General features: G+C 23.8%; 1 protein-coding gene across 7 annotated transcripts; it reads right to left on the bottom strand.

Annotated features, from left to right (window-relative positions):
• Positions 1 to 225: 225 nt before the first annotated feature.
• LOC126896453 (uncharacterized) lies at positions 226 to 26348 on the bottom strand. 7 transcript variants are annotated; one of them, XR_007701855.1, is made up of 30 exons: positions 25334 to 26348; positions 25102 to 25246; positions 24190 to 24219; positions 23197 to 23263; positions 21768 to 21832; positions 17091 to 21679; positions 16658 to 17017; positions 16555 to 16587; positions 16408 to 16509; positions 14798 to 15163; positions 12698 to 12781; positions 11667 to 11759; positions 10711 to 10796; positions 10226 to 10622; positions 9977 to 10149; positions 9769 to 9898; positions 9306 to 9457; positions 9086 to 9235; positions 7703 to 8318; positions 6668 to 7245; positions 3546 to 3854; positions 3213 to 3409; positions 2898 to 3145; positions 2615 to 2841; positions 2181 to 2542; positions 1408 to 1531; positions 1256 to 1345; positions 1056 to 1178; positions 567 to 748; positions 226 to 406 (listed from the first exon to the last, which is right to left on the bottom strand). XR_007701855.1 is itself a non-coding variant. In XM_050669243.1 (30 exons), exons 2-29 carry the CDS (start codon positions 25413 to 25415, stop codon positions 1086 to 1088), a joined length of 9948 nt encoding a protein of 3315 aa, XP_050525200.1. In that variant the 5' UTR covers positions 25416 to 25552; positions 25621 to 26348; the 3' UTR covers positions 226 to 406; positions 1056 to 1085. The 7 variants fall into 7 exon arrangements, 5 of the variants coding, with proteins under 5 accessions (XP_050525200.1, XP_050525198.1, XP_050525201.1 ...); XR_007701854.1 differs by having other exon boundaries at positions 567 to 614; XM_050669243.1 differs by lacking the exon at positions 567 to 748 and having other exon boundaries at positions 25334 to 25552; positions 25621 to 26348.
• Positions 26349 to 27443: the final 1095 nt, after the last annotated feature.

Below are 27443 nucleotides of genomic sequence, written 5' to 3'. Positions count from 1 at the left end.
AATTAATTACTCTTAATCATTTAAAAATAAGGGAAATGTTACAAACTTGTAACTTGTTTAATTACTTTGTCCAATATATACGAAAAAGATTCAATAGTAAATGTGACAAGTGCATAGCATTAACATAAATATAGCAACAATGTTTTTTTGTTTGATCACTATATTAATACTTTTAACCTCGTATATATATATTAAAAATCAAAAATAAAATAAATTACAAAAATATAACTTAACAGTCTTTAAACATATTTTTACCATATATTACATTAAATTGGTTGAAAATGTACACTTTTAATTTGAGTAAAAAATCATGTACATAAACATTAACATTAGGTACATACTTAAAAAAAAAAAATGAAATCCTTGATATCAGTCTTAAATTCTATGTTTTAACAAACTTCATTACCTGAAAAATAATTGAAAGAATAACTTTTATTAATAATTACACAATAAATTTCATGGTATTTTTTGTTAGATTTGATTAGTCATACTATTTTCTATAATATAGAAATTCACAAGATATTTGTATGTAGATGAACAGAGCCACCATGGCACAACTTTCTTACCTAAGAATTTTGATTACACCTGCCCTCTCTTCAAAGTAACATTGAAATCTCAGATGAAAAATAAAAAAATTTAAATCTTAGAATATTAAATGAGTTCTAATGTTAACATTTTTTTTGTCATAAATAATATATTGTTATACATATATAACGAGTAAGGAAATTCTTCTCCCTCCTCTAAGTATCTGTACAGAAATTCAGGAGACAAATCAACACACTTTTGTTTTTGTTTGTCAGTCAGTACACACAGTAACATTAGGTGTAGACTATGGTATTCCAAATTTTCTGTTAAAACGTTCCTAACTATCAAACGTTGATATTTTATCATAGGGGATTTTAGATTTTTAGTTTACACTAATTTTTTTTAAATATTCTCAGGTAAGTTACAATATAATTTGTCAAAATTATAAATTAAATATCAAGTATAGAAACCTGTAATAGTTCTTACAGAAAATATTTATAGTGAAAGAAAATACTTTCATTTTTAATCACCTCATTTTGAATAAAAGATATATTATTAGTTTATTCATCATCAGTATCATCTAGAGTAATAATTTCAATATTTTGTTGTTGAGATTCTGATATATGGATATTTTCTTGAAAAACGTTTGCGACCTAAAAGCAATAAAATAATAATTAATAGTTATAATTTTAAGATTTAACAATAATTTTAATAATGTATTTTTTCTTACAAGAGGCAGTTCTTCATTAAAAGAATTCTTTTTGGGAATATCTTGTAATTTTTCTAGTAATAGAGTTTGATGTTTAATAACTTCTTCAATCTATCACAAGAAAAATTAGGGATTATAGAACTTGAAGTCATTAATTACGAATTTATACTTACCCATTCTAGTTTTTCAAAGTCTTCTATTTTTTCATATTTGAGTCCAACAGTTTTATGTTTTTTTACATGCCAAGCCATTTTTCTTGGTGAATCAGAAATTTCAGAACATTCCAGACATTTCCATCTATCAAAAATACACTGATTTAATATATAGTGTTCAGTAAGCAGGTAAAAGAGTTTCTGTTGTTCTCATTATTTGGAACAATTGACCTGTTTTCTTACTTTTTGAACACTTGTATATATATACAAGGTGGTTCAGTATGCTCAGATTTTTTATTATATAGTTCATATTTTTAATACTTCTTTTTTAATAATTATTTGTTATACTTTTGCACTATAATTATACCATAATTTATATTATTCTATTTAAAAGAAAAAACTTTTTTTCTAAATTTACAAAAAATGTAAAAAAATTGATTAATGTATTGTAGTTAAATTTATACTACATTTTAAAACTATTAAGGTATTTGGTATAAAAAGAATCATTTAAACAAATGAAATTCATTGCGTTAGAGAATCAACACAATTTAATGATTTTATTGACAGATATGCTTAAAGTATGATCGTTTATAAGACATAGTGTTGTATGTTAATATTAATAAATACATTAATGATCAGAACAGAAAGCATAACTGATGATTAAAATCATAATTGACAGTAAATGTTTGTGAATAGTAATACCATAAAACAACAACATTTAGTTACAGTTTAATATAATCCTTTGAATATTGATTATACATATCAATATAATTAATATAAAAAAATATTCTTACATTTTATAATTTATATCTTTGCAAAGATGTTCACGAAATTTAACTACATTAGATGTGTAAAAATCATTACATTTAGGACAGGAATATTGACCACTTAAAGATAGATTTCCCAGATCATCATCTTTGCTGAAAACGCCTGTCAATATTTTATTTTTTCGAGCTACTGTTGAAGAAGTTTTAGGCATTTTTAATGGGCTTTTGGATACAGTACGAGTCTTGTGTAACTTGCTTTGATTTATTAATTCAACAGGAATTCCACGGCACATTGGGGCAATATTTCTAAATTCAATACTTTCTAATGCTTGTTGCTCTTGATTATTTTCCAATAAACATTGTGAATTAACTAACTGATCTTCACATATCTATACAAGTGTTTATAATAAAAAAAGGGAAATATACTAAAAAAAAAAAATTACTTGTGAATTTTAACATACTTTTTCATAAACTTTTAAGCATTTAATGGCTACAGAATTATGTTTTGTTTTGAAATGCTCCTCAAATACTTTAGTATTATCATCATTATGTTCAAATTGACACAATGGACATTTAAACATATTTGACAAACCATGTACTATGAGAATATGAGATTTAATTTCATATTCAGTAAGTTTAGTACCAGAACTACATATATTACAAATCCATTCAGAAACAGATGATAATTCTGAGAAGAAAAATAAATAAATAAATGTTTATTATTTCTACATAAAATAAAAATACCTGGGACACTATTAATAATTGTATTTTGATCAGCATTAAGTTGTCTCAAAATATAGATATGAGATTGATTGTCATTTGTTGTTTCAACTAAATGAGTGTTTCTAATATGAGCTTTTATTTCTTTTCTGTCATAATGGATATATTCACAATATTGGCATTTGAACAAATTTTCGCTATGATGCAAAAGATGAAATCCAATTTTATTCAAATCAACTACTCTATCAAGCATTGCAGGACAATGTGGACATCTGAAAATTGATTTTAATTACAATTTGGTCTGAATAAAATATTGTACTCAGAAATAGTTAAACTCACATATAACATTGATACTCAGGATGAAGAATTGAAATATGTTTTTTCAACATATCTTCATTTATACCTAAATATGAACAACTAGGAATTGAACACTTATATCTTTTATTCTTTGGCACAAAATCAGGAATCATTGATAAATCTTGATCACTTGGTATTAGTTTTTCAATTATTCTTTTATTCAACTCATTATTTTTGATCTGAAATTTGTTGATTTGTTAAAGATAAAATGACACTTTTTTTTAGAAATAATTATGTATGATTTTATGAATATTGGATTTTTCAGGATTAATAAAACTGGTTTTACATTAAATCTTATAAAATGCTATTTTTTACTTTTTCAGTTGTCATAGCTTCAAATGAACTAGCAGATAAATTAATCATTTTATCAAACATAAGCTCAGATTTCCCAATAGAAGGTACTGGATTAACAATTTCCTTAGTTGTATTTTCCTGTCCTTTTTTATGTCCAGTAAGATGCATGAGAAGATTTGAACGTACTTTGGTACTGTACATACAAACTGAACAACTGATTAATTCTGGAAATATGTGGGACTTTGGTATATCATCAATGGTATCTGGTGAAAAACATAAGCCTTTGGACTTTTCAGTGGCAGTTCTGTTTATTTTAGATTCTTTAACAACCTAAATTTGTACAGAAAAAAATAGAATTTAAATTGAACTTATAAAATCATTTTTTGAAACTAATAAAAAAATAAAAATATTACTTTTATGGAGCAATTATAAGAATAAATAATATAAAAGTAATTTGATTTAATATATTTTCAAATTAAAATTAACCATCCAATTTAAATAATAATTATATTATATTACATACATGCGAAAAATGTGTAGCGGTCGAACATTCTAGAATGTTCTAGAATGAGTCAGACACACAAAAAAGATGTAGTGACGGTTGATTGTTCTAGAATGTTCAACTGCCCCAAAGAAAAAATATATATAAGGCTAGTACGGCTTTGCCCTAATCAATTTCATTTTTTTATTAGTTGAGTTTTGGTTTCACGCTCGCGATGTTTTATACATTTGTTTTGTGTACTTTACAGTGTTTAATTATTGTTGTACAATTGTTTATTAATATACATCATTACTAATTAAACAAATTGGTTAATTATTGACTTAATTACCACTAATATTCTGTCTCAGTTATTATAAAAAACCGAGCACAGTGGAGTCACAGCACAGTAGGGATGTGGCATAGTTGAGTCCATTTTAGATTTAATCTGATAGTGATTAAAATCACAATCATAAAAAACGCTTCAATGCAAATCTCAAGATAGTGTTTAATTCTAAGAAATCGGTGGATAATTACAAAAGCAACATCAACTTCTATTTCCATAATTATATCCAGATTAGTAATTCTTAGATTCAAAAATATAATATATAATTTTTTAATCATATATTATATAATTTTTAGAATTAATTGTTTTCAAATTATTATTTATTTTGATTTTTAATATGTTTTTTTGTGAAAGTATATAATAATAATAAAAAAAAATGAATTTATTGCCATAACTTTTAGCTCAACTTTATATATTTATTATCATCATTAAATAGTAAAAAATGATATTGTTAAAATTAATATGGAGTCAGGAAATTTTATAATTACTATTTACAGTAAATTTATCAGAGAAGCTTTATTTTTTTTGCATTTTTATTGTAATACAATACTTAAAAAGAAATCATAGTAATTATTTCTAATTAACTTTTGGTGTTTAAAAGATTCTATAATTGAAATATGCAGAACTAAATTAATTTTAATGATTTACTTTAACTAAAAATACTAATAAAAAAAAAGTTGTTAAAAAGATCTACTCAATTGAGCATATTATAAAATTTATTATAATTGTAAAAATCCATTGTTAAATTCAGGTGAAACTAGAAATAATTTTTTTTTTTAGATTTATTTATTTATTTTCAAGTCATAAAAAAATTTGGAATGATATAGACTGGTAGTAGCAGACACAAATAGAGTTAATAAAAATTAGTTAATTACAAAGTATTATTATTTACTTATGTAGTTGAATACTTTTATCATATCAAATCTAATTCGACAATAAATACTTAAAAAATATTAGAAAATGAATGATTATAATTGTTTGTATGGATAAAGCTGGTTAAGCTACATTTTATTTGATTAAGGGTTTTTTTTTCAATTTTTGAGGGTAATATCTTCAATTAAGTACGCATTGTAATTATTTGACATATCGTTAAAGTTAAGTGAGGGTTAGAAAAAAAAAAAAAATACATAATAAAATAATATTAACATGATTAAGAAATTTCATCTCATGAGGGGAAACTACGGTGATGGGATCCTTGATATTTATTGAAGTTAATGAATCTAAATGAGATGAAAATCAAATAATTTGAAATTTTTTCAAACTTAAAAAAAATGCAAAATATTAATTGTCACTAAAGGATTCGACCAGGTACCCTAACTAAATTCAATGGCCATTTTTCTATAGAATAAAAGGTGTTGGGATAAATTTTTTTTTTGAACTTATAGTATTTATTATAAGTTATAATTCGAAATATGTTTAAAGGACGCAGTATTTCCAGAACAATTTCAAAAGTTAAGTTGAAAAAAATAATTTTCGTAACAAAGTTGCTATTTTAAATCCCCCTGTGAGTAGATTAAGGGTTAAATTTTCAAAAAAATGATATCAAATGAAAGGGAAATATCTAAGGTTTCAATATAAAAAAAATCAAGTTGATTTGTTAATTTTTGAATTAGTTATAGTAGTTTTAAGAAAAAAAATTGACAAAATTTACCGATTTTAAAAATTGTAATTTTTTTGGAAATTTTCCTCATTTACAAAGAACGAGTGAAATTTTTTCAATTTTTAAGGGTAATGTCTTCAACTAGATACGATTTGTGATATTTTAACATATTGTTCAACAAAATCGGTCCAGTGAGAGCTGAAAAAAAATGGCAACAGACACACAAAAAAAAACACACCATGGTAAAATTATTATCTTTTCAGCTTCGCATCGAAGTTAAAAATAATATATAGTTTATAACACAACCAAACTACTGGTTTTGTTCGTATCTTCAAAACTTTCAGCCAGAAATTATATTTTTTTTTTAGTTTATTCATTTTTTTATTGAATAAAAAAAATTATAGTTTTCCATTTAATTTACACAAGTTATCCTACAAAACTATCTCATTAAAATTTTATATGAAATATTTCGAAATTATGACTTAGTTAAATTTAATAAAAATATATAACCATATAAAACACAGAAGTAGGGGGTTAGTGTACTAAATAATTTACATATAGTAAGAGTTATAGTATAATAAATATTATTGTTTTACAATTAAATAATATTTTATTTAGTTATAGAAACTATTATTATTAATAAAATTCTTAAAATTTTAAGAAAATATAAATAATTTCATAAAATTATTAGATTAATAGATTTTAACTTTTTCACTTACTTCAATATAGTTGTCAATTGAATGTTTTCTCTTAGAAACCAAACGCTGAGGTTGTGATTGGACATCTGGTATAATTTTTTTTATTTTGGCTAAATATTCGCTATTACCATCACTTGATAAGTTAACCAAAATTAATTCATAATCAAATACACTATGCACAGTTTTTAAATGTTCAACAATCAATTTTTGGTTTTGAGTTTTTGTTACATATTGCATTGGACATTCATCACATTTATAAATGTTTAATTTTGAATTTTTTTTAGTTGTTTGTTTAATTGGGTATGCTACAAACTGATCATGTTCATAATTAGAATTATTTGCATTGACTGGCATTAAATTAATGTCTATAGTGTTATGTTCCTTTCTCATATGTTTTTCTATTAAATTTTGAGTTGGAACATGATAATCACAAGTGAAACATTTAAAACGATTAGGACCATGAAGTTTTATATGTTCAATTAAATTAGTTGAAGTTTTGAAAGTTTTTGTACAGTGGGCACATTTGTTTCCATCTTCATTCCAAAATGGACAATGAGTTAAATGTTCTTGAAATTCTTTACTATTTAAAAATAACTTATCTAAAAAAAAAATATATATATATATATAAATAAATAAAAAATAAATGATTCACTACACATAAAATGTATTGTTTACTAACAAACAATTAAAAAATCTCAATTTCATAAGAGAAATAATTTTAGTCAGCATTTTTCATTGGGGTGTTACACCTTCCCATAGAAATATCTTTGACATATATATATATATATTTTGTTTTACCAGATATATTTAATAAAAAGAGAAAATTATTATTTTTTTTTTAATAAGACTAAGCAATTATTGAAATGGCTTATTAACTTATGTCAAAATACATTTAAAATTGAAAACTTTAGTTATGTTTATCATATAACATAAAAAAAAACAAAACAAAATACAACAACATTCAATATAAAATAATAAATTAATAAATTAAATAGAGAAGGATCAAAAAAATGAAAAAATAAAACTATTGAATAAAAATAATAATAAAATACTAACCACATTTTTCACAAAGAAATAATTTGTCAATAGATAATCTGGGTTTAGCTGTGTTTATTAACATTTTAGTTTTGATAATTTTATTTTCTGGAGTTTTATTTGAATAAGTCATTAAACACTTTCGCTTGGCTGAAATTTCATTTATTGTTTTTGGACATGATGTAATGACATTGTAGTGATTATCACTAGAATAATTTTTATTATCATCATCATCATCAATTATAATAATTTCATCATTTCCTTTTTTAGGTTCAGTATTATTACACCATATATCTAAGATTTGCAATGATTTATTGGAATTATTTTGATTTATCTGGTTGTTGGCCACAATTTCACTGACAGAATTTGTATCAAGTGTTGTGTTGTTAACTAAAGATGTTTGATCAGTAATTGATAGAACAATTGGATTAGTTTCAGTCTGAATATCATTTATGCGAGCAGATTTCATAGCAGCTGAAAGTACATCTGAACATTGTAGTCGCCTTTTCTTAGTTCTATGAGGCATAATTTCTGGTAATGAATTGGTACCAGCTGGTAAATTAATAGTTTGTACAAGGCCATTTTCTATAGCCTTACTTAATCTTACAATTTTCAAATTATTTATGTTTGTTGAATCCTGCAACAATTTTATTTATAAATTTTTAAGACCCATAGGTTAAAGAAGGTTGTATTGTCACTTAACAATATTATCTATTTATAATATGGTCTACCTAACAAAATGTCTACTACTTAAAAATATCTACTATTACATGTATATTAATTAATAATGTTAAATAATATTATTAGAATTGTTAATTTAACTTTATATTTAATATCAGTTTCTGATTTATTTACTAATTATGGATCAACCATGTGTTATTGTTTTACAATGAAAAGAATTATTAGTATACAAAAAATTAATATACCATTTGAGAAGAATACACATGCAACATCAAATAATTTATAAAGAAAATTTATATAGCATTTATCTGTTTAACTCCATTGATATTAATGTTTGAGAAACAGACAACAAATTAGAGAAAGGACCAAGAGACTGTACTTCAGTTACTTTAATAAATTATAGTAAAGATTTTTATTTTGATAAATATTAGACATGAATAGTGACATTGATTATTGATGTCTAATATAAGCTCTTTATTTTATAAATCTTGTACTCATTTGAAAAATAGTGGGTTTGAGATCTCCATTCAAAAATTGAAGTTCATATCAGGAATGATCTTCACTTTTAATTTAATGAGGGATTTTACTGCTGCCAAAATTATTATACATCTCCACCAGGATCGCACTATCTTGCATCACTGACATTGATAGATTACATGTTCAAATGATCAAATTTAATTGAACCAAAAAAAGGTTCAAAGGTTTAATATAAAAATAACTTACATTTACATTATTTTTCAAACAACGTTCTAAACATATAGAATCATATTCAAAGTGTTCCATTGATAAGTGAATCACCATAGTATCCAAAATTTCAGTACCAAACAAACAAAATATACACTGGTACATGTTTATATTATGAAGTTTGAAATGCTGAAAAACAATAGAAATATTACAAAATGGTATAATAATTATATTCTGTTAAATTTTATTTTTAACATACTTTAATCATTTTTTTGGGGTGTAAAGCAAAGAAACCATCTCCGTTTTCTTGATTAGCACACATATAACAACTATATTTATCACATTGTTGATGCTCATCATTAGAGTGAGATATAAAATTTTCAAGTACATAACAAGAAAAAGAACAGCACCCTAAATAAATATAAAACTTAACATAATTTTTTATTAAAGAAAATTATCTAACAAAATTTTTTTCTAAGTTAAAGAAGTAAACTTAAAGGTATATTTAGGTTAATATTAAAAAGCTAAACATAAAATTAAATAATTATTTCTCTAAAAAAATCGTGATATTATTATAAACTAAAATAATTTATCGAAATTGAAAAATGAACAGTGCAAATAAAATTACTTATTTAATTTTCAAAAAGTAGCTTATAAAAAAATATATAACTTATTACAGGTCAAACTTAAATTGAAGTAAGATAACTTAAAAAAAATCTTACCAACATTGCACACATAAGGTAAAACAAATTTATTATAATCCACAGCTTTTAAGATTTCTTTAGAAGGTTCACTTTGATTATCGTGCTCCAATTGTAATATTGAAGGCTTTGCTGTGCTATGGAATTTTGACTAATACATTAAATAAAAAATATATAAATATGTATTTAAAAAATTAACTTTCAGAAACTCATTTTTTGGATAACATACTTGATGTACTAAAACATGAGATGCAGTATAAGCTCGATAGAAACAATATTTGCAAAAAAAATTACAGAAAGTATAATTTTCTGCAATATGATTGGCAAGAGAATCCACGTCATCAAATGTTCTAAAGCAATAAGTACACTTTTTAAATTGTTCAACATTGTACATTTGACTTTCTGAATATCAAAAAGAAATTTTTATAATTTAAATAGAATTAACTTATAACAAATGCAACCAATTTATTTAAATTACTTTTTTTTTTTTCTAAATTAGAATAATGCAGCTTCATATGCAACTTAAAAAGCTCTTTACAAGTGAAAATTTTTGTACATGTTCTATCGAAACATTTAAAAAGGCCAAGAAGTCTTGGCATTGACATCATCTCTTTAAATGCTAACTGAGTTTTCATTACATTAACAGGCAACTCACGGAAATGTTTAAAATAATTTTTTATGTAGCTTGTGTCTATTAAAATATAATTTCTATTAATTGGTACTCCATTATTTATAACTTGTTGTCCCAATTTAAGATGTTCGTGATAGTTAGAAGTTACACTTTCACAGCTAGTGGGAACTTTCAACCACATACTCAAATTGTCACTTTCACTATCAGATTTATTTGTTTCTATATTTTTCTTATACCTGCATCCCTATAAAAGGTTTTAAATAATGTTTATTAAAAAAAAAAAAACTGCGTAGCCAAAAATAAAATATAGTAACTTGTTTCAAATAAAATACCTTCTTTAAACTTTTTACATCAACTATCATAATTGAATGTGCTGAATCATTATCAGGATGTGATGAATCTGACACTATTTGCTTAGCTATTATTATAAAAATGTTACTATTAGCTCATCATCGATTTAACTAACAAAATTTTTATTATCTATATTTTATTAAATAAAAAGTTATGACATTATTTAAGGTAGCATACAATTTAAAAAAATAATAAGAATATCACATGGTATATAGGAAATGTACTTAAATCTAAAATACTAAATTAACAGAAATAAAAATTCTTATTTAAGTACAACTTAAGTAAATGTAAATTTTGATACTCATAAATTAATAATGACTGTAAACATTAATTAAGAATTAAAATTTTTGTTCATAAGTGATCTATAATTTTTGTGAGCTTATGTATATAAACTAAGAGAAAAATTATTTCAATGGTAGATAGATTGGATAAACAGATTGGAATAAAAAATTAAAAGTTTTAGAAGTAACTAAAATATAATTTTATTATATAACTATTAACAAGGTGCTCAATTTCCATTTGAATTTAGATAGGAATTAGTTATATGTTTGTGAGTTATTTGGTCATTATATTTATTTATCTCTATATTATACATTTTTATATTAAACTTAAATTTAAAAAAATTGAGCTACACTATTTGACCCATTAACCGACAGCAAATATTTAAATATATGTGATCAGAAAACCATATAACAAAAATGGTAAGGATTCTATAACATAAATTTTCCTCACCATTTTTATAACACAAATTCCTAAATATGTAACAAAAATTAAACATTCATCACAACAATGAAGTTACAAAACTTTTTGACTCACAAGCTCTGCTTTTATACAATTACTACATTTTTTAAATTATTAGTAACATGATTTTTTTTTTAATGTAAGAAAAAATGATATTCTTTTATTTTATAACTATGTAATAATTGAGAAATCTTACATGTTGATGCTGAAAATAATTCACTCTCTGATAAGTTTCTGCATGGGTCTTCTACAAATACTTCAGTATTTTCTTTAATATGCAAAGTTCCCTCTGACCAGAACAAAAACAAATATATTAGTTAAAGAAACAAAATCAAAATCAAATATAAAATTAACCCTAAATTATAAGGGCCGTGCAAAAAGTAAATTTCACTATGTTGTCAAATCCAAATGGATATATGTGAATCTTCAAATTTTATCTTATTCTCTAACATCATCATTAAGTTGCATTCCATCAATTGATTTTTAAAAGGTAAAAATTCTACAAAAATGTTATTGTATGGTACAGGTATGATAAGTGTTAAAATGATACGGAAATGTTTAGCTTTTCTAAAAATGGGTACATTGTAAGACCCTCAGAACAAAAGGGTAGTAAATAATTAGGAAAAAAAGGAGTTCTTCTGGAAAAAAAAGCCAAAGTTGTTCATTCATCTGGCAAGGTGGTAATGGCCCTAATTTTTTTTGGATAAAAATGTGTTTTACTCAACTATTTTTCAAAGGAAAAAACTATTAATGATAGATATTGTGAACTATGTGAAATATGAGGCTAGACTGAAAGAATTTTTACCATGGTTACAAAAATGAGATCAAAATAATGTGGACTACAAAGGAAAATACTTATTAAATTAGTTATTTAAAAAATAATAGAATTTTAACAATATTCCTAAGTTTTTATTATCTAATTTTTTTTTAAAGAGGAACATATTTTTTTCATGACCCTTTTGTGATGAAAATTTTAAATAAAAATAAAAAAAATTAAGTAAGAATGCATTAAGTTAAAATAAATTTATAATTCTTTTACACAATATTTTTTTTTACTTTTGTGCATGCGTAATAAAAGTAAAGTAATACATTTTGCTCTTGAAGCTGATGTTTTATTTTTGTAAAAAAATTTTTTTTTAATTTTTTACATATTATGAAGTAAAAATTGAACAGTATATACTATTTTTAAGTATGATTGATAACAATTCTGTAATTTATTTTGCATACCTTTGATACTACTTATAGATTCAATGTCTAATATTTTGCAGTTAGGTGGATTAACACACAGGTTTTCTGTTACATTTGTTTTGGCTAGAAAAAGATCAATAAATAAGTTAAATATATCCAAAAGTTTTGATGAAGAGCCACATTTTGAAGTAATATACAAAACAATGCTTGCTATTTTAATTATTTACAATAATAAAAATACAATTGTATTCTGTGTAAATTTCATGAGAATTAAAATACTGGCTACATATATTATATTATCATTATTTATTCTATATTGAGCATTGTTAGTGAAAATTTTTTTTCTAATCTACTTAATTTAAGAACCGTGATAAAATATCTATTAACTAATATACAAACAAAACAATTAATGAATCTAAGAGTGAAATTCTTAATAAACCTTTACAAAAATAATTTATCACAATAAACTGATCAAAGTTTAATTAATCTAACATCTACATTTATTATATTTAAATGCATGAAATATTTTTACAATTATTTATATTCAAATAAAATAATTCAAAAATGGTTTATTAAATAAATCAAATAAGATTTACCATTAATAATAATTTTTTTACACAAAAGAAGATTGACTTTTCATACCACAGGTTAAAAATGCCACTTTGTGTAATATAATTTACTGTAAAAGGTTGTTAAGTTCTAAGAATTTTTTTTTTTTATGAATTAAAGAAGTATTATTTAGCTAAATTATTAAACTGGAGTAATCTTTTATACAAAAAATAAAAGATAGGGAAGTAACCTACCTAAAACAGTTGGAAACACATTGTGCCTTGATGCATAGGTATTAATATTTAATTTTATGGCTATGTAGATTCTACTGTCCTCTCTGGCACAGCAATAGATTTTATGAGAGAATGTTAAACATTAATAAATATGTAGTAGAATCTTAAACTTTGATCATACAAAATAAATTCCCTTCATTTTAGGTAATTATTATTAATTGAAAGAAAGATCGTAAATAACTCTAATGATTCAGCTATAGTTTGTGATACCTCATTATTAGTTATTACAGTAATTTGTCTTAATTATTAATTTTTGTTTAATATCTAATCAACTTATAAGTAATGATTAAATCTGATCACTATTATTATTTTAATTATTTTGACGAATATAAAATTTTTGTTTCTTTAAGTTTATAATTTACTATAATCAATAGGTTGGTATATTGAAAATTGCATTAAATTAATTGTGTATAGTTAAAAATGTTGAATGCAAAAGTCTAAAAAATTTTCTGAAAACCTTGGCAAATTGATAACCTTAATAAAAAAATTTAATTCTCATGGGTTTGGAATAATGAAATTTAATGTTGTATAATTCCCCTTTCAAAAGTTATATAGTCGAACTATATGATTTATTGAATTACATAAGTACAATAAGCAATTTAGATCAAGTCGTCAATGTGTCAAAAAAGTCAAAATACAGTCATATTAATAAAAAAAAAAAGATTGACTTATAAGACACAATAATCAAAACAACAGTGCACACCTTGTTACATTTAATAACTAGATATCTTGTTTTTATAATTTAAATCTAAATATTGGTAATTTTCTAGAATAAAATATTTTTAAATTGTTAAAAATTAAAAATATGTTAAGTTTTTTGTCCACATTTCATTCTTATAATATTCAAATAATAGCGTGTTGTGTTTTGACTTATGAAATTTTATAAATGTTTCTAAAACCTTAAGAGAGTAGTAGAGTTAATTCAATAATATTCAATTTTGTTAATTAAAACAAAATATACATACATACATATATATATATTTCATGATCGTTAAAAAAAATTAACTGGAATTTCTCTTGAAAATTCCATTAAGTTTTTATGAGTAGTTTTTCTAAATTGTCTCAAGTAATAACTGATAATTAAGATAAAATATAAAAACATTTATATTAAACTCAAAATATGTAAAATATTTGCAATAAATATGCGTAGTTATTATAACACCAATTATACTAGGTATTATTTGTAATACAAGTAAAAGAAATAATAAAATAATGAACATATTAACAACTTTTATAAATTGAAGTTTCAATGATTATATTTTATTAAATAATTAGTTTATAGAGCAATTTTACTTACGAATAAAATTACAATTCTCATTACATAATATTAAGTGATAGAAAATCAAATGATCAAGAGCATGTTCCAAGTATAACTGATTAAAATTTGTCCACCATCCATGCCCACAAATATTGCACATGCCATCCCAGGCAATTAATTTGTGATTCTGCTTAATATGAGTAGCAAACTCATTAAAGAATTTTGTTAAAAATTCATTTACACAGGATACTTCCATACATTTGTAAATTAATGTATTATTTATAATTTCACAATTGATACTTGCAATTATAACTTGTTTTGAGTTGTTTTTTAAGAAAAACTTATTAGAAATATCTTTAATCATCTCGCGATCAATTTTTTCCTCATTATCATTTTTATTTTCACCTATTTATTCATCATTCAGAAGTTTAAAAATTGATTAATTGAATATGAATAGAAATTTTTAAGTCCAAGAAATATAATCAAAATCAATGTATATATCAATATCTGATCATTAATCAGGAATAATGCCTAAAGAGATTCCAACTTAACTTAGTATACATTTATATCACTATATAGTACACGATAAAATACAAAACAGTATTTTTCTTATGAAGAATTAAAAATATCTTATGTGCTAAGAATTTAAAAGTATATTTCTATTTTATAACTTATCTTTCATTTTTTGAAATTACTAAATAAAACTTTTAAAAAATAATTTATATTAGGAAAGACGTTTTTTAATTTAGAATTTTATGTCATAATAATGAAAAAAGTCCTCTCTAATACAAATTTTTTTAAACAATATATAAATAAAAAAAAAAACTGTGCTAAACCAATTCTTTTTTTATTGTTTTAATAATCTAATAGCATAATAGCTTGGTGGTCAACTTAAATCAGTCAGGAACATGCCATGTGTTGGAGTGTAGGTGGTACTGGAGTTTAATTCTGCTAAACTATGTAAATTTTTCCGTCCTCTCTAATACAAGTATAGCTCTTCAAAGAGGATGTTAATGATAAAGATAAATAGAATAAAAATATATTCACTAATAACATAAATGTATTAAATTTCTTTTTCATCAGATAGATGACACAAATATCCCCAACATTTTCAACTCTTGGGGACATGACCTCTTAAAAATGTCTCCATATATTATACCTACCAATAACTGAAGTAATATAGAAATTTAGTATTGTTATATGAATAATAAGTATGTTACACAACTTACATTAAGTATAAGATTATGATATCATTAATAAGATATTCTATAAGATTTTCATATGTATTATAATACTTTAGCTAATAACACAAGTTAAAGAAAATAAAAGTTATGGTTCTTATCCGTGAAGCAATGAAAAAAAAGTAAATATTTTCAATTGTTTCTGAAAAATAAGCATCTTACCCAAAATTGATCACCTTGCATATATACATTTTTATATTAAAAATGAATTACAATTTTGAATAACATGCATTTATATATTTATCAGTTTTTGTTAAACTTATTGATTTGTTAAGTTTATTTAAAAAATTGCGAAACCATGCAAATTAAATTTTACAATTTAATTAATGCATCATTTAAAATATTTAACTTTTTATAAGACATGCTGAAAGCATTTTAAAATTGGTAATTTAAGACTATCAAACTTACGATTTACTGAAAGTATATCACCAGATAAACGGCGAACCCGAATTTTTACAATTGATTTATTTTCTTGAGTTGTTTTTGTTGAATTGTTCTGATATTTTGATTTTGAATTTGAATTTTGAATTTGAATTTGATTNTGATATTTTGATTGAATTTGAGTACTGCTTATATCATTTATTGTAGCTAAAAATTGTAAGATCATTAATTGCCATAGATTAAATAAGATGAATTTAGTTTATTTTTAATTACACACATATACTTAGTTGTTGTCCTTCATCTAACATAAGATGACACTTAACTAAATGTTGTAAAGCATTTGATAAGTATACAGTTTTAGAAGAATTTTTATCTGAGCTGATTACACAAAAATCACATTTTCCATTCCAATTTTCCAATTCATGATGTGTTTCAACATGTTTCAAAAATTCATTGAAAAACATTGATGAGAAAGGACTCTTGCAACAAGATGGTACTTTACAACGATATAAGAGAATAGAATCTTTCTGTTCACAACATATATTTCCAAGAGAAAATTTTGTCAAATTATTTTTCAAAACATATTTTGGAGATACATTCATTTGTAGTTTTGAATCTAAAGATTCATTTTCTAGACCTTATAAATGTTTTATTATAAAATTAGAACCTAACTAATAAAGTAATATATACATAATAAATAAAATACTTACAATGTTCTCGACTTTGTGATAATTGAAATACTTTATATAAGTTAATATTGTTTGTTTCACCTGATAATTCTTCATCATCACATATTTCATTTTTAATAGATACCGGATTTTCCAGTAGTTTTTGCTTAGCTTGAGCAATAAGTTCCGATACTGTAGGTTGAGTTTTTAAATCATGTACTCCACTTTTAACTTTAGGTGCTATCATATTTTGAGTACCTATAAATTGTAAGGGTGGTTGGCATCCAATAATATTTGTTAATTCAAAATTTTTATTATGAAGTGCATTCATATCATCATATGACATATTTACACGAACTATGGTCCATAAGCCATTATGTTTTTTATCTTCAGAAAAATGATGTTGATTCATATGTTTAACCACATTATTATAAATTAACTGAATATAGTTACAAAATGGACATAAATAACCAAAAATTTTCTTACATTGAACAGGAATTGGGTAGACGAGACTAGTTATGCCACCACTCGTATCATAATTAGAATGAATTTTTACATGCTCTTCCAATTCCTTTTCATTTACACATACATTATCACAGGTTTTACATTTATATCTGTACTCACCCGTATGAGAAGTAATATGGTCATAAAACTTTACTATGTCATAATAAGTTATATGACAAAATATACATGTAAAATATGTATCAATAGCTTGTTCATTTCTTGATGATTTACTTTCGTCATACTCTTCACTGTTACAAAAACCTAAGTTTTCTTGAATAGAATAATTAATTAGGCTGTTAGCACAATCTTTTGGTATCCGTGAAGGTAATATTTCTTCTTGTGGATGGCAATCTTTGTAATGTTTCACAATATCTTGATTGCTATCATAATTATCACAAAACTTGCATTCAAGTGTGTAACCAGGTGCTTGAAAATAATGTTTATCTGTGTAATCTATTGGATGACTTTCTTTTACATTTATTGAATTAGTGATTGTTATATTATCAGAATTTGGCACATACACTGTAGATTTACTTTTAATTAATTTGTACAACCTGCTATTTTTTAATTTATTTTTTTTGGCAATTTTAAGTTTTGATAACTTCTTTTTTTTTTTTAACTTTATTTCTAACAAGTTTTGATAATTTTTATTTGATTGTAATTGATCAATATTTTTAGCTACATTAGATTTATCATTATTCTTAACAAATAATTTTGATTTTGGTTTTCTTCCACGCTTTTTTTTCCTAGAGGTTAATTTTATACTAAGTTCAGGGATAGATACTGATACATTCTCATTAATCTTCATTTCAGATAAATCAGCTTCAATTTTGTTTTTCTCAGTTATTGTTCCAAAACTCGTACTACCGTAATCTACTACTTTATTAGTTCTGCAATGTCTTACATTAGGAGCATTAATAACAGCTTCACTGTCATACATTTCTTTAATATCTGCATGAAGTTTGTCTAACTCAGTCATTTTTGGTTTAACCTTCTTTGGCTCAGATTTATTGTCAAGTATTAATGTGTCATTGAATTTTTTATCATTTGTGCTTGATATACCTTCAATATCTTCAGATACAACATTTTTATGATTCATATCATTAGAAATCAAAATTGTAGTATTAATTACATTTTCAGCACTTGGTTCATTAACTTTATGTAGTATAACTTTTGGTATGTAATTAGGTGAACTGTTCTTAATAATTTCTTTATCGCTAAGTTTATTTTCCAATTTCTGTTTAGCTAATTTAACACTTAATGGGCCTACAAATGGTTTAGAAGATTTTAAAGAACATTTGTTAAATATATTCCTTTTATCTTGGGTTTTAATAAAGTTTAAGGGATCACTTTTTTCTAGTTTTGGTATAACTACCTTAAGTTCTTTTAATTTAGCTGTTTCAGAATATTTTAATTTATCAGAACTTATTTCAGAAGAACTAGCTGCACTATCATTATCACTTGAATTATTAATAAAATTTTTAGGTCTTTTAAAAGTTGATTTAAGGGAACTGAAATTATCATCATCTGAACTATTATCATCCTTAGAATTAGAATCATTTTGATTAGATAAATTATCACTTGGGGGAACTTTTTGTTTTTTTATATTTTTAGCTTTTATTTTATTACGTTTACTTTTTGTTTTACTTTTATTAACTTTGCATAATACATCAGACTCAACTCTCGTTTCATTGTTCTTTATATTTTCAAGAATATTGCAAAATTTATCAATAACATTTTCATTATGAAGCTCATTTATAAGTGACATAAATTTAGGATTATTTAAAACTTGAAATAAATTTTGAACTGCAGGTTTACTAATAGATTCACCAGTAGAGTTAACTTCACTAGAAGAAATAACCTGTGAAGATTGTTCAGAAATCTTGTCAATTGAAACACTTATAGTTACCTCAGCATCTAAATCTTTAGATGTAGAAGAAATTATATTATGACCAACATCCACAGATTCTTCAGAAATATTGGGCTTATTCAAGTTTTTGTCAATATCAGTAATCACTGAGGTTTCATCATTTAATTGATCTTTAAGTATTGTGGCGTGTCCTTCATAATTTTTTTTCAAACTACTCCTAGTCCTTACTCTTGGCTCACTCTTTTCATTGTTTGTTCTTTCTTTTGCTTCTTTAACTATTTTTTCAAATTCTTTCTCTTTGCTATATTTTTTTGGTTTTTTAGATTTTCTAGTTTCTTGAGGTTGAATTATTTTATCTACATTTTCGTTTATAGATTTTTTTTCCTCACAAATTTTTGATTCATTTATGTTATTAATATCAGAATTGAGAACTTCGTAACTCTTCCTTGCAGATTCTTTTTCCGAAACAGTATTTAATGTCTTACCAGATGCTTTAGAATTTTTTTGTCTAATTTTTGAAGTTTCCAATTCAATGTTATTAGTTGTACTATTAGATTCAATACTGTCAGTGTTTCGTTTAATTTTAGGTATTTTAAAACTCTTAATACTAGATGAATCTTTAATGACACCATAACTGTTAAAAATATTACTATCTTTAGATTTATCAACTTTATGTTTGTCAATCTCACAATAATCTCTGTTATTTTCTCGAAACCTATTCCTTTCTCTATTGTTATGCTTAAAATATGGCTTTCCACCACTTTTTTCTTTGCCATATTTAGCTTCTCTATACTCCTTATAGCTACGATAATGAGGTTCAATTACTTTGTTATCAGCTCTCAATGACTTAGTATCGTTCCAATAAGACTTACTATCATTATAATTTCTAGATACATTTGGTCTACCCAAATTTTCATGTTGAAAATAGTAAGTACTTTTATTTTGATCAACTGAGGTGCTTATAGGAAAATTATGAATTAAGTCATTCCTTTGGGAATCTATATTTTGACAATCATTTGTTTTAAAATTAGTTTGAGTATTTATAGAATGTGTTTCAAAACTTTGATTATTTGATATCTGTACATATGAACGACAAACATTTTCACAAAGCTCACTATGGCCACCATTATGTTCTGGTAGTTTTCGATTGTCAAAAGTTTTATTATCACATGAAGATAATTGAATATTAGAGGATTTTAACTGAGTATTATTAAATGGTTCATTATGGCAAGGATTCATTTCTAAATGAGGATTTTGTTGTCTTAGTTCAAGCATTTCAGGTGGACATATTTTTAAATCCATAAGTGGTGGACAAATTTTTAAAGCCATTAGTGGTGGAATTTCATTAATTTTTATTGTTTCTTTATTAGAAAAAGTAAGAGACTTTTTTCTCATTCTTGGATCACGATGAATGATTTTGTCTGCTTTTAAAGAATTAGTACTAGAGCTATTGTCATTTGATTTAGATATTGGTCTTAATGACTCAATGTGTAAAGATGAACGAGAAATTTTTGAGTTTTCAAGGTCTAATAATGTACCAGGTTTTAATGCAGAAATACATTTAGGCTTTAATTCAGTTGATATACCAATTTTGTGGATAATATTTATATCACTGGTTAATTTATCACGAATACTATTTTTCTTAGATGATATACTTTCAGTTAAATGTTGTTTGTCTTCTTGAACTATTTTTGCTAATTTTTGGATTTCAACATTATGATTGTATTGTATTGTTGAAACTTCATTGGGCTTATCAATATCACATTCATTTAAAAGATTGGAAGGTGGAAGTGGTGGCTGTTGTAATGGCAAATAATTTAATTTTTTAAGATTCACATTTTTTAAAGCTTCTTTCACAGTACTAAGATCAACTCCATTTAAATCTACACCATTCAAAATATCCATACCAGCTAATTGTTGATTCATTTTTAATCCATCATATACTTGTTTTGCAAGTTCTTTTATGGTTGAATCACTCATCTTATTTGTTGTATCTGTGTTATTAAGTTTCTCTAAAGTAGCATTAGCAGCAATACCAATAAACTTATTAAGTCTTAAACGACTATCCAAAAAACCACTCTGGTTTTCATTTGAGGTTGTAGAAGACATATCATTATGTGATTTTGAAATATCTTCTTCAATAGGTTTAATATATTTTTTATCTACGCTTTGCATATAATAAATTGATTCTTCCTTCATTTCAGCACTATGATTAAAATTTGTTTCGTGGCTATTTGAGTCTTCTTTTGATCTTTTTCTGAAACATGTAAAATATATGTTTTTTAAGATAGTTTCAAAAATTAATTAATTGTTTAACTGTACTATAAGGAAATTAAAAATAATACTTAGATTCTTTTTGTTCAATTTGAGTTTTTTTCTCTATATTATTTTTAACTAATGCATTGATATCCTGTAAAAATATAATATACAAATGATACACATTAAGTAAAAAAATTTTAAAGCTATAAATAATATAGTGAATAAATCTATACATTATTTATTAAAATATATTACTTAACATTTAAAAGAAATCCACTTTACAGATATAAAAGGACTATTTATACTGTAACAGTAAAACTTACTACTGAGGATATAAAATCAATTTCATTTTTATTTTTAACCCTAAATAGATATGTCTAAAACTTGATCAGTTACAAACCATTATTCATACCATCTTATTCTATATCTATGTTATAAAAAAATATATAATTTGTGTAATGTTTAATTCAATGATAAAAAATAAACTATTATTAAACAAATTTAATTACAAAAAACATACCACAGGTTGTTAACTATTAATCATAATATTATTTATGAAATAAATTTAATACTTGAAATTTAAAAGTAATTAAAAATTAAATCATTTTTAACAAAAAACTTAAGCTAAATTACAATTTTACTGGGTTTTAGTACTTATAAACTATCATCAATATTTTTAACACTATATACTGTCAGTATAGCAAGTCTAAATAAATAATAATAAAATAATACAGGGATATTATTGATTTTCTTTTTTCAACTCAAATGTTGTCTCAAATTAAGGATTTTTTGTATTTAACAGTATTTATTGGTCATCTTAAAAATGTACACTTCTTCTTTAATATCATAAGCATTAGGATCATCCAAGTTAAATCTACTGGAAGTCGACCAATACATTTTTAAATTTTTTTTGAACACAATTTAAAAGAGTTCCAGATTCTTTAAAAACCATAATTTTACTCAGATTTTTTATTTAAAAATTAATTCCAAGTAAATTATGGTATTAAGTTTTTTAAGTATTTTACCAAAATATAATCAGGTAAGCAAAAATAATTTTTATAATTATTATTACTTCTATGAATGTAATAAGTTTACTTTAAGCTTGAAGTAAAAATTTAATTAAGTTCTATAGATTAATTTTAAATAATATAAGGATACATAAATAATTTATAAATATATTTTCATAAAGCACTTTGCTTTTATCCTTATCTAACAGTTTTTATAATTAAAATATAGCTTTATCACCCTAAATAGTTAGCTTAAATAAACATTTTGATAGTTTTAAATCCTTCCAAGACATTAAATGCATAAAAAATAAATATTTTATTAAAATAGAATATATTCAAATTTTTTTAAAAAGTTTTATAAAAAATATTCGAAATTAGTAATGTTTTTGAAAAGAGATAATAAAGTGGTTAAATATAATAAAAATCTTTATCAGCAATGCAATAATTTCAAATCTTAATTTTAAAAGGCCTGCAGCCTATTTACTTATTACATCTTATAAATATTTACCTCACGATATTTATTGTACAAATTGTCAATCACATTTTGACAACACTTTATTTTAGCAGCAGGTAATCTGAAAATAAATACAAAATAATAATTTAACTTTTAGTTTTATTTGTAATAAAATATAGTTAGAATAAGAATATTTATTTATTAAGGCCAAATAGTGTTCAACTACATCTAGATATGTAAATTACAATATTATTCAATCTATTAAAGCCATTTTGATATAAAAATAATTTATATATATATATATATATATATATATATGTTATAGAAAATTTAATACTTTTCAGCTTTGCATGCATATTTGTAAGACAAACAAGTTTATTACAGTAATAACCATAAAATATCAATCTACTAAAAAATGTAAAATTCCTTAACATTTATTTGAATTATATGCGCTACAATTAAGTTATATGATTATGTTTTCATTACTTAATTAAAAGACAGTTTAACTCAAAGCTATTGACTTCTTATCCATCATAACAGTACTATGGTGTAGTATTTTTTATACTTATTTTAGATGATAATTATCTCAGAAGTAGTAGTCTTAAAGATATAAATCATTATTATATTTAAAATAACATTTCTTAAAACCAAATAATGTTTAAAATATAATACAAATAAATTAAGTTTTATTTATAGTTTTTAAATGTTTTATATATATTAAGGGATTCAATCTTTCTACAGAAATTTACTTGAAATTAATAAGTTTTTAAATTGGGTTTTGAATGTTAACAATTTTTTTAACATAAAGCCATTCATAGATGTAGTTCTGATAAAAAAAAAATCTATTTGAATAAATTAAATGTAGAATCATTCATTTTAAGTATATTATTATATATATAAAAATTTTAACAGTAAAATTTCTATATTCAAGTCATCAAAACTGGTTTGACACAAAAATAATTATTTTAATTGACTTTAAACATTGAAATAACTGTATGTTTAATAAAATCACATATATGCTATATTAACTAATGCATTTGCACTAACCCAAATGGTAAAACCAATCCAATAAATAATCTGAAACATTAATACAAGTTTTAAAATCAAAAATTTTATTGATCTAGAAAGTTTTTATAATTGTAAAAATAATTATTAACAACCCAGATTACCATTAGTCTATATAGGAAAGTTATTGTTATATTTATAATAATTGTTCTGTTTTTATTTTTATAACTGATAACTAACTTAGCTAAGCATAAAAAAAAAAATGAGAAATAAAGATTATAAAATTAATTTATTTCAGTAATATAATTTTACTTTATCAAAGATTTGATAAAAACATTTTCCTGTTAGAACAGTAGTTTGACATTATTATTATTATTATTATTCAAACTATCACATTCCTTCGGTTTATTATTTAAGTTAAACCAATCTACGATTGAACACTCACAGTTATTTAAATACTTTCGTCAATAATAATTATTCCAATTGGAATAATTATAATAATGAAACACATAAATTTTCAAGGTATTTTGAAAACCGTAATTTTAAATATACTTGGTGCATATGCAGATATCTATCATATTTAACAATATAACTTTGAGATAATTCAATTATAATTTTAAATTGCAACAATGAAAATTGATTTTCATCAGCAATTAACAAAAAATAAAGAAGCCAATGCTAGAAGATTCATAACTTGCATTGTTTAGAATAACTGTAATTAATCCAAATCAGCATAGAACTAATTTAATAACAAATGGTATTATTATTTTTGGTGGTTAATACTTCAGTAACTAGCAAAATAGCAATAATAAATTTAACTTTCTCATTAACAGAATTTTTAAAGCATTTGTCATTCAAAACTCCAGTTTAATCTTAGAATTTTAGTAGAGCAAAATAATTATCTTCAAATGAAATACTTCGGCATATTAATTATTTGACTAGAAATACGCTAACTTTTTTTTATCCACCATATCATACAATGATCGTAATTTTTCCAAATGCGAGTCTTGAATATCCAAATCTTTTGCATTATCAATAATATTTTGTAAAAATGGCAAATACTTCTTTAGCCCGCATAAATCTTCTTTGTTTTCATTGCCTACGAACACGTTCATATTTTATTTTCAGTTCAAGTAAAGGTATTTTTTGATTGAATGATATTAAAATCTAAACAAAAATATATTACGTTCTGCATTGACAGATTCTTCATCACTTGCATTAAGTCTGTCCATTTTACAGTTGGTTATAAAACATTTATCAGTTAGCATTAACAAACTCAACAAATTTAAGGAATCAACAACGCATGGTAATCCTAACAGTAACTGGATGGATACTCACACGGCAAGCGCTAATCGAGAAATGGTTGCAAATGGCTGCTAACCAAACGGTGTAAGAAGTGGGGGAACTACAACATGAAACGAATGAATCTTACGTAACAGCAACTTCGTATTTTGTACGATTTTTATTTTATACTTGTGAATGTAAAATACAACGCCAAAATTTTCGACTAAGAACAAAGTTTACGATACGGTATTAATAAAGAATATTAATAAGATTAGAAGTGATTTGTGATGTTCAATAATTGCTATATTTTAATAAACGATAGTGAATATTAAGTAATGTGGTTCATTTCCTTCAAAAGGTTAACTAATACATCAAACGATAAGAAACACAAACTAACAAAGAAAAGAAGCGTTTTTGGACGGACCAGCGTTTTGATTATTCATTTGAACAGTGATAAGCGGTGGGGGTAAGAAATGAAGTAGTACAACACAACTCCGTTGTCGGTTGAAACGCTAAACGTCTGGTTTGATGTAAATAATAATCATCATGAGAGGTTTGGCTAAAGGTGGAATATTAACATACATTATGCTCATATACTGCATAATATTCTTGAAATGTACATCAGTTTATTCGTGTTGGTTGTCGATATCGGTGCTCGTAGCTTTAGTTGTAAGTCGTGATTTCGTAACAGCAACTAAATACCTATTTACTTCGCAGCCGCAGTATTGACATGAAATAACAGTTTCAAATGCCGTCCACTACTACACTGACATGGTGCACCTCTACTTACATTTAATGATGTCTATTTTACTATATTGTAATTGTTAATAACATTAATCAGTTATATGTATAAATTATTCATCACGTCTTTTTGTGGTTATTATAATTATAATGACAATAAATGAATATTGTTTTTGCTGTGTTCGTATTTTAATTACCTTTTAAATTCAGTTTACAATTAATTTACTTGCTGACAAGTTACATGTTAACTCATCAGTTTTAATTGGCTTAATCGTATGTTTCTCTATTTTTTTTTTTTGTATTGCATAAATACAAAGTGTAACAATCCTACGAAAAATAAATTAGGCTATAACAAATTATAATATTGTAAATGTTTAGTAAATTTTATTAACTACTTAGTAATTTGTTTCTTAAGCTACAAGCACTTTTTTAAGTAACCTAATGGAATCATCAAATTTTACTCGTGTTTAAATTTTAAATAGACCACTATTTACTATAATAAAAATTTAGTTGTATAGTAAAGATATTTACAATACAATAAGTTATTTTATACATTTCATAAAGTTCTAACTTTATAACAACTAAATATTAAAATATACAATAAACAGGTTAACACATTTTATTTTATTTAACGTATTTTAAAATATATTGGTAGAATTTAAAATTATTCAAAATATTTTCTATAATCATTTAAAATATTCAATAACTTGAACATTTTATGTTTGAATTACTTAACGATAAAAACTATTTTAAGTTTTAAAATACAATAAAACAATTCCAAAGATATTATTAGAGCTTTTATAAAAATGTTATGTGTATTAATAAGGGATAGAAACCAAACCCAAATAGTAAAGAAAAATATTATAAATTTCTGCATTAATAATATTATGTGTATATTGTACATTAGTATATAGTAATGTACAATATAAATATACTGTTCGCCATTTTTGAGAGAAACCAACGATTCCCGCCAATAGCAACAAATAAAATTGTCATTTATTAAAACAAAGGATCTATTTTGGTTTTATTGATCATAATTTTTAATTTGATATTGTGTGAAAACATATTTTCTTGAAATTAGAAAGGCTAAGTTCAAAAAGTCATTTCAGATATTTGGTAACCCTAGCTAAAACAACGTAGACTTCTAATTTAGAAGAATGAGAGTAAAGACGTCATGAAGGTTTTTAGGACAGTAATTGAAGCGATTATTATTAATATAGATAATTATTAAATTATTTGTTAAAATGTCTTAATTTTATATATATGTTAAC

The sequence above is a fragment of the Daktulosphaira vitifoliae genome, unplaced genomic scaffold (assembly GCF_025091365.1).
Source record: "Daktulosphaira vitifoliae isolate Bord-2020 unplaced genomic scaffold, ASM2509136v1 Scaffold_1, whole genome shotgun sequence".
Classification (NCBI taxonomy): Eukaryota; Metazoa; Arthropoda; class Insecta; order Hemiptera; family Phylloxeridae; genus Daktulosphaira; species Daktulosphaira vitifoliae.
Note: the sequence above shows the minus strand (reverse complement) of the source record. Positions and strands in the feature narration are given on the sequence as shown.

What these genes read in the sequence shown, in the direction of transcription:
- LOC126896453 (XM_050669241.1), bottom strand. Translation starts at nt 25,415, where the DNA reads ATGCTAACTGATAAATGTTTTATAACCAACTGTAAAATGGACAGACTT. An exon ending in TGAGAATTGTAATTTTATTC is followed by an intron (nt 12,782 to 14,797) that starts GTAAGTAAAATT and finishes ATCTTTTTCTAG; the next exon opens with CCAAAACAAATGTAACAGAA. An exon ending in CTCATGTTTTAGTACATCAA is followed by an intron (nt 9,899 to 9,976) that starts GTATGTTATCCA and finishes TTAATGTATTAG; the next exon opens with TCAAAATTCCATAGCACAGC.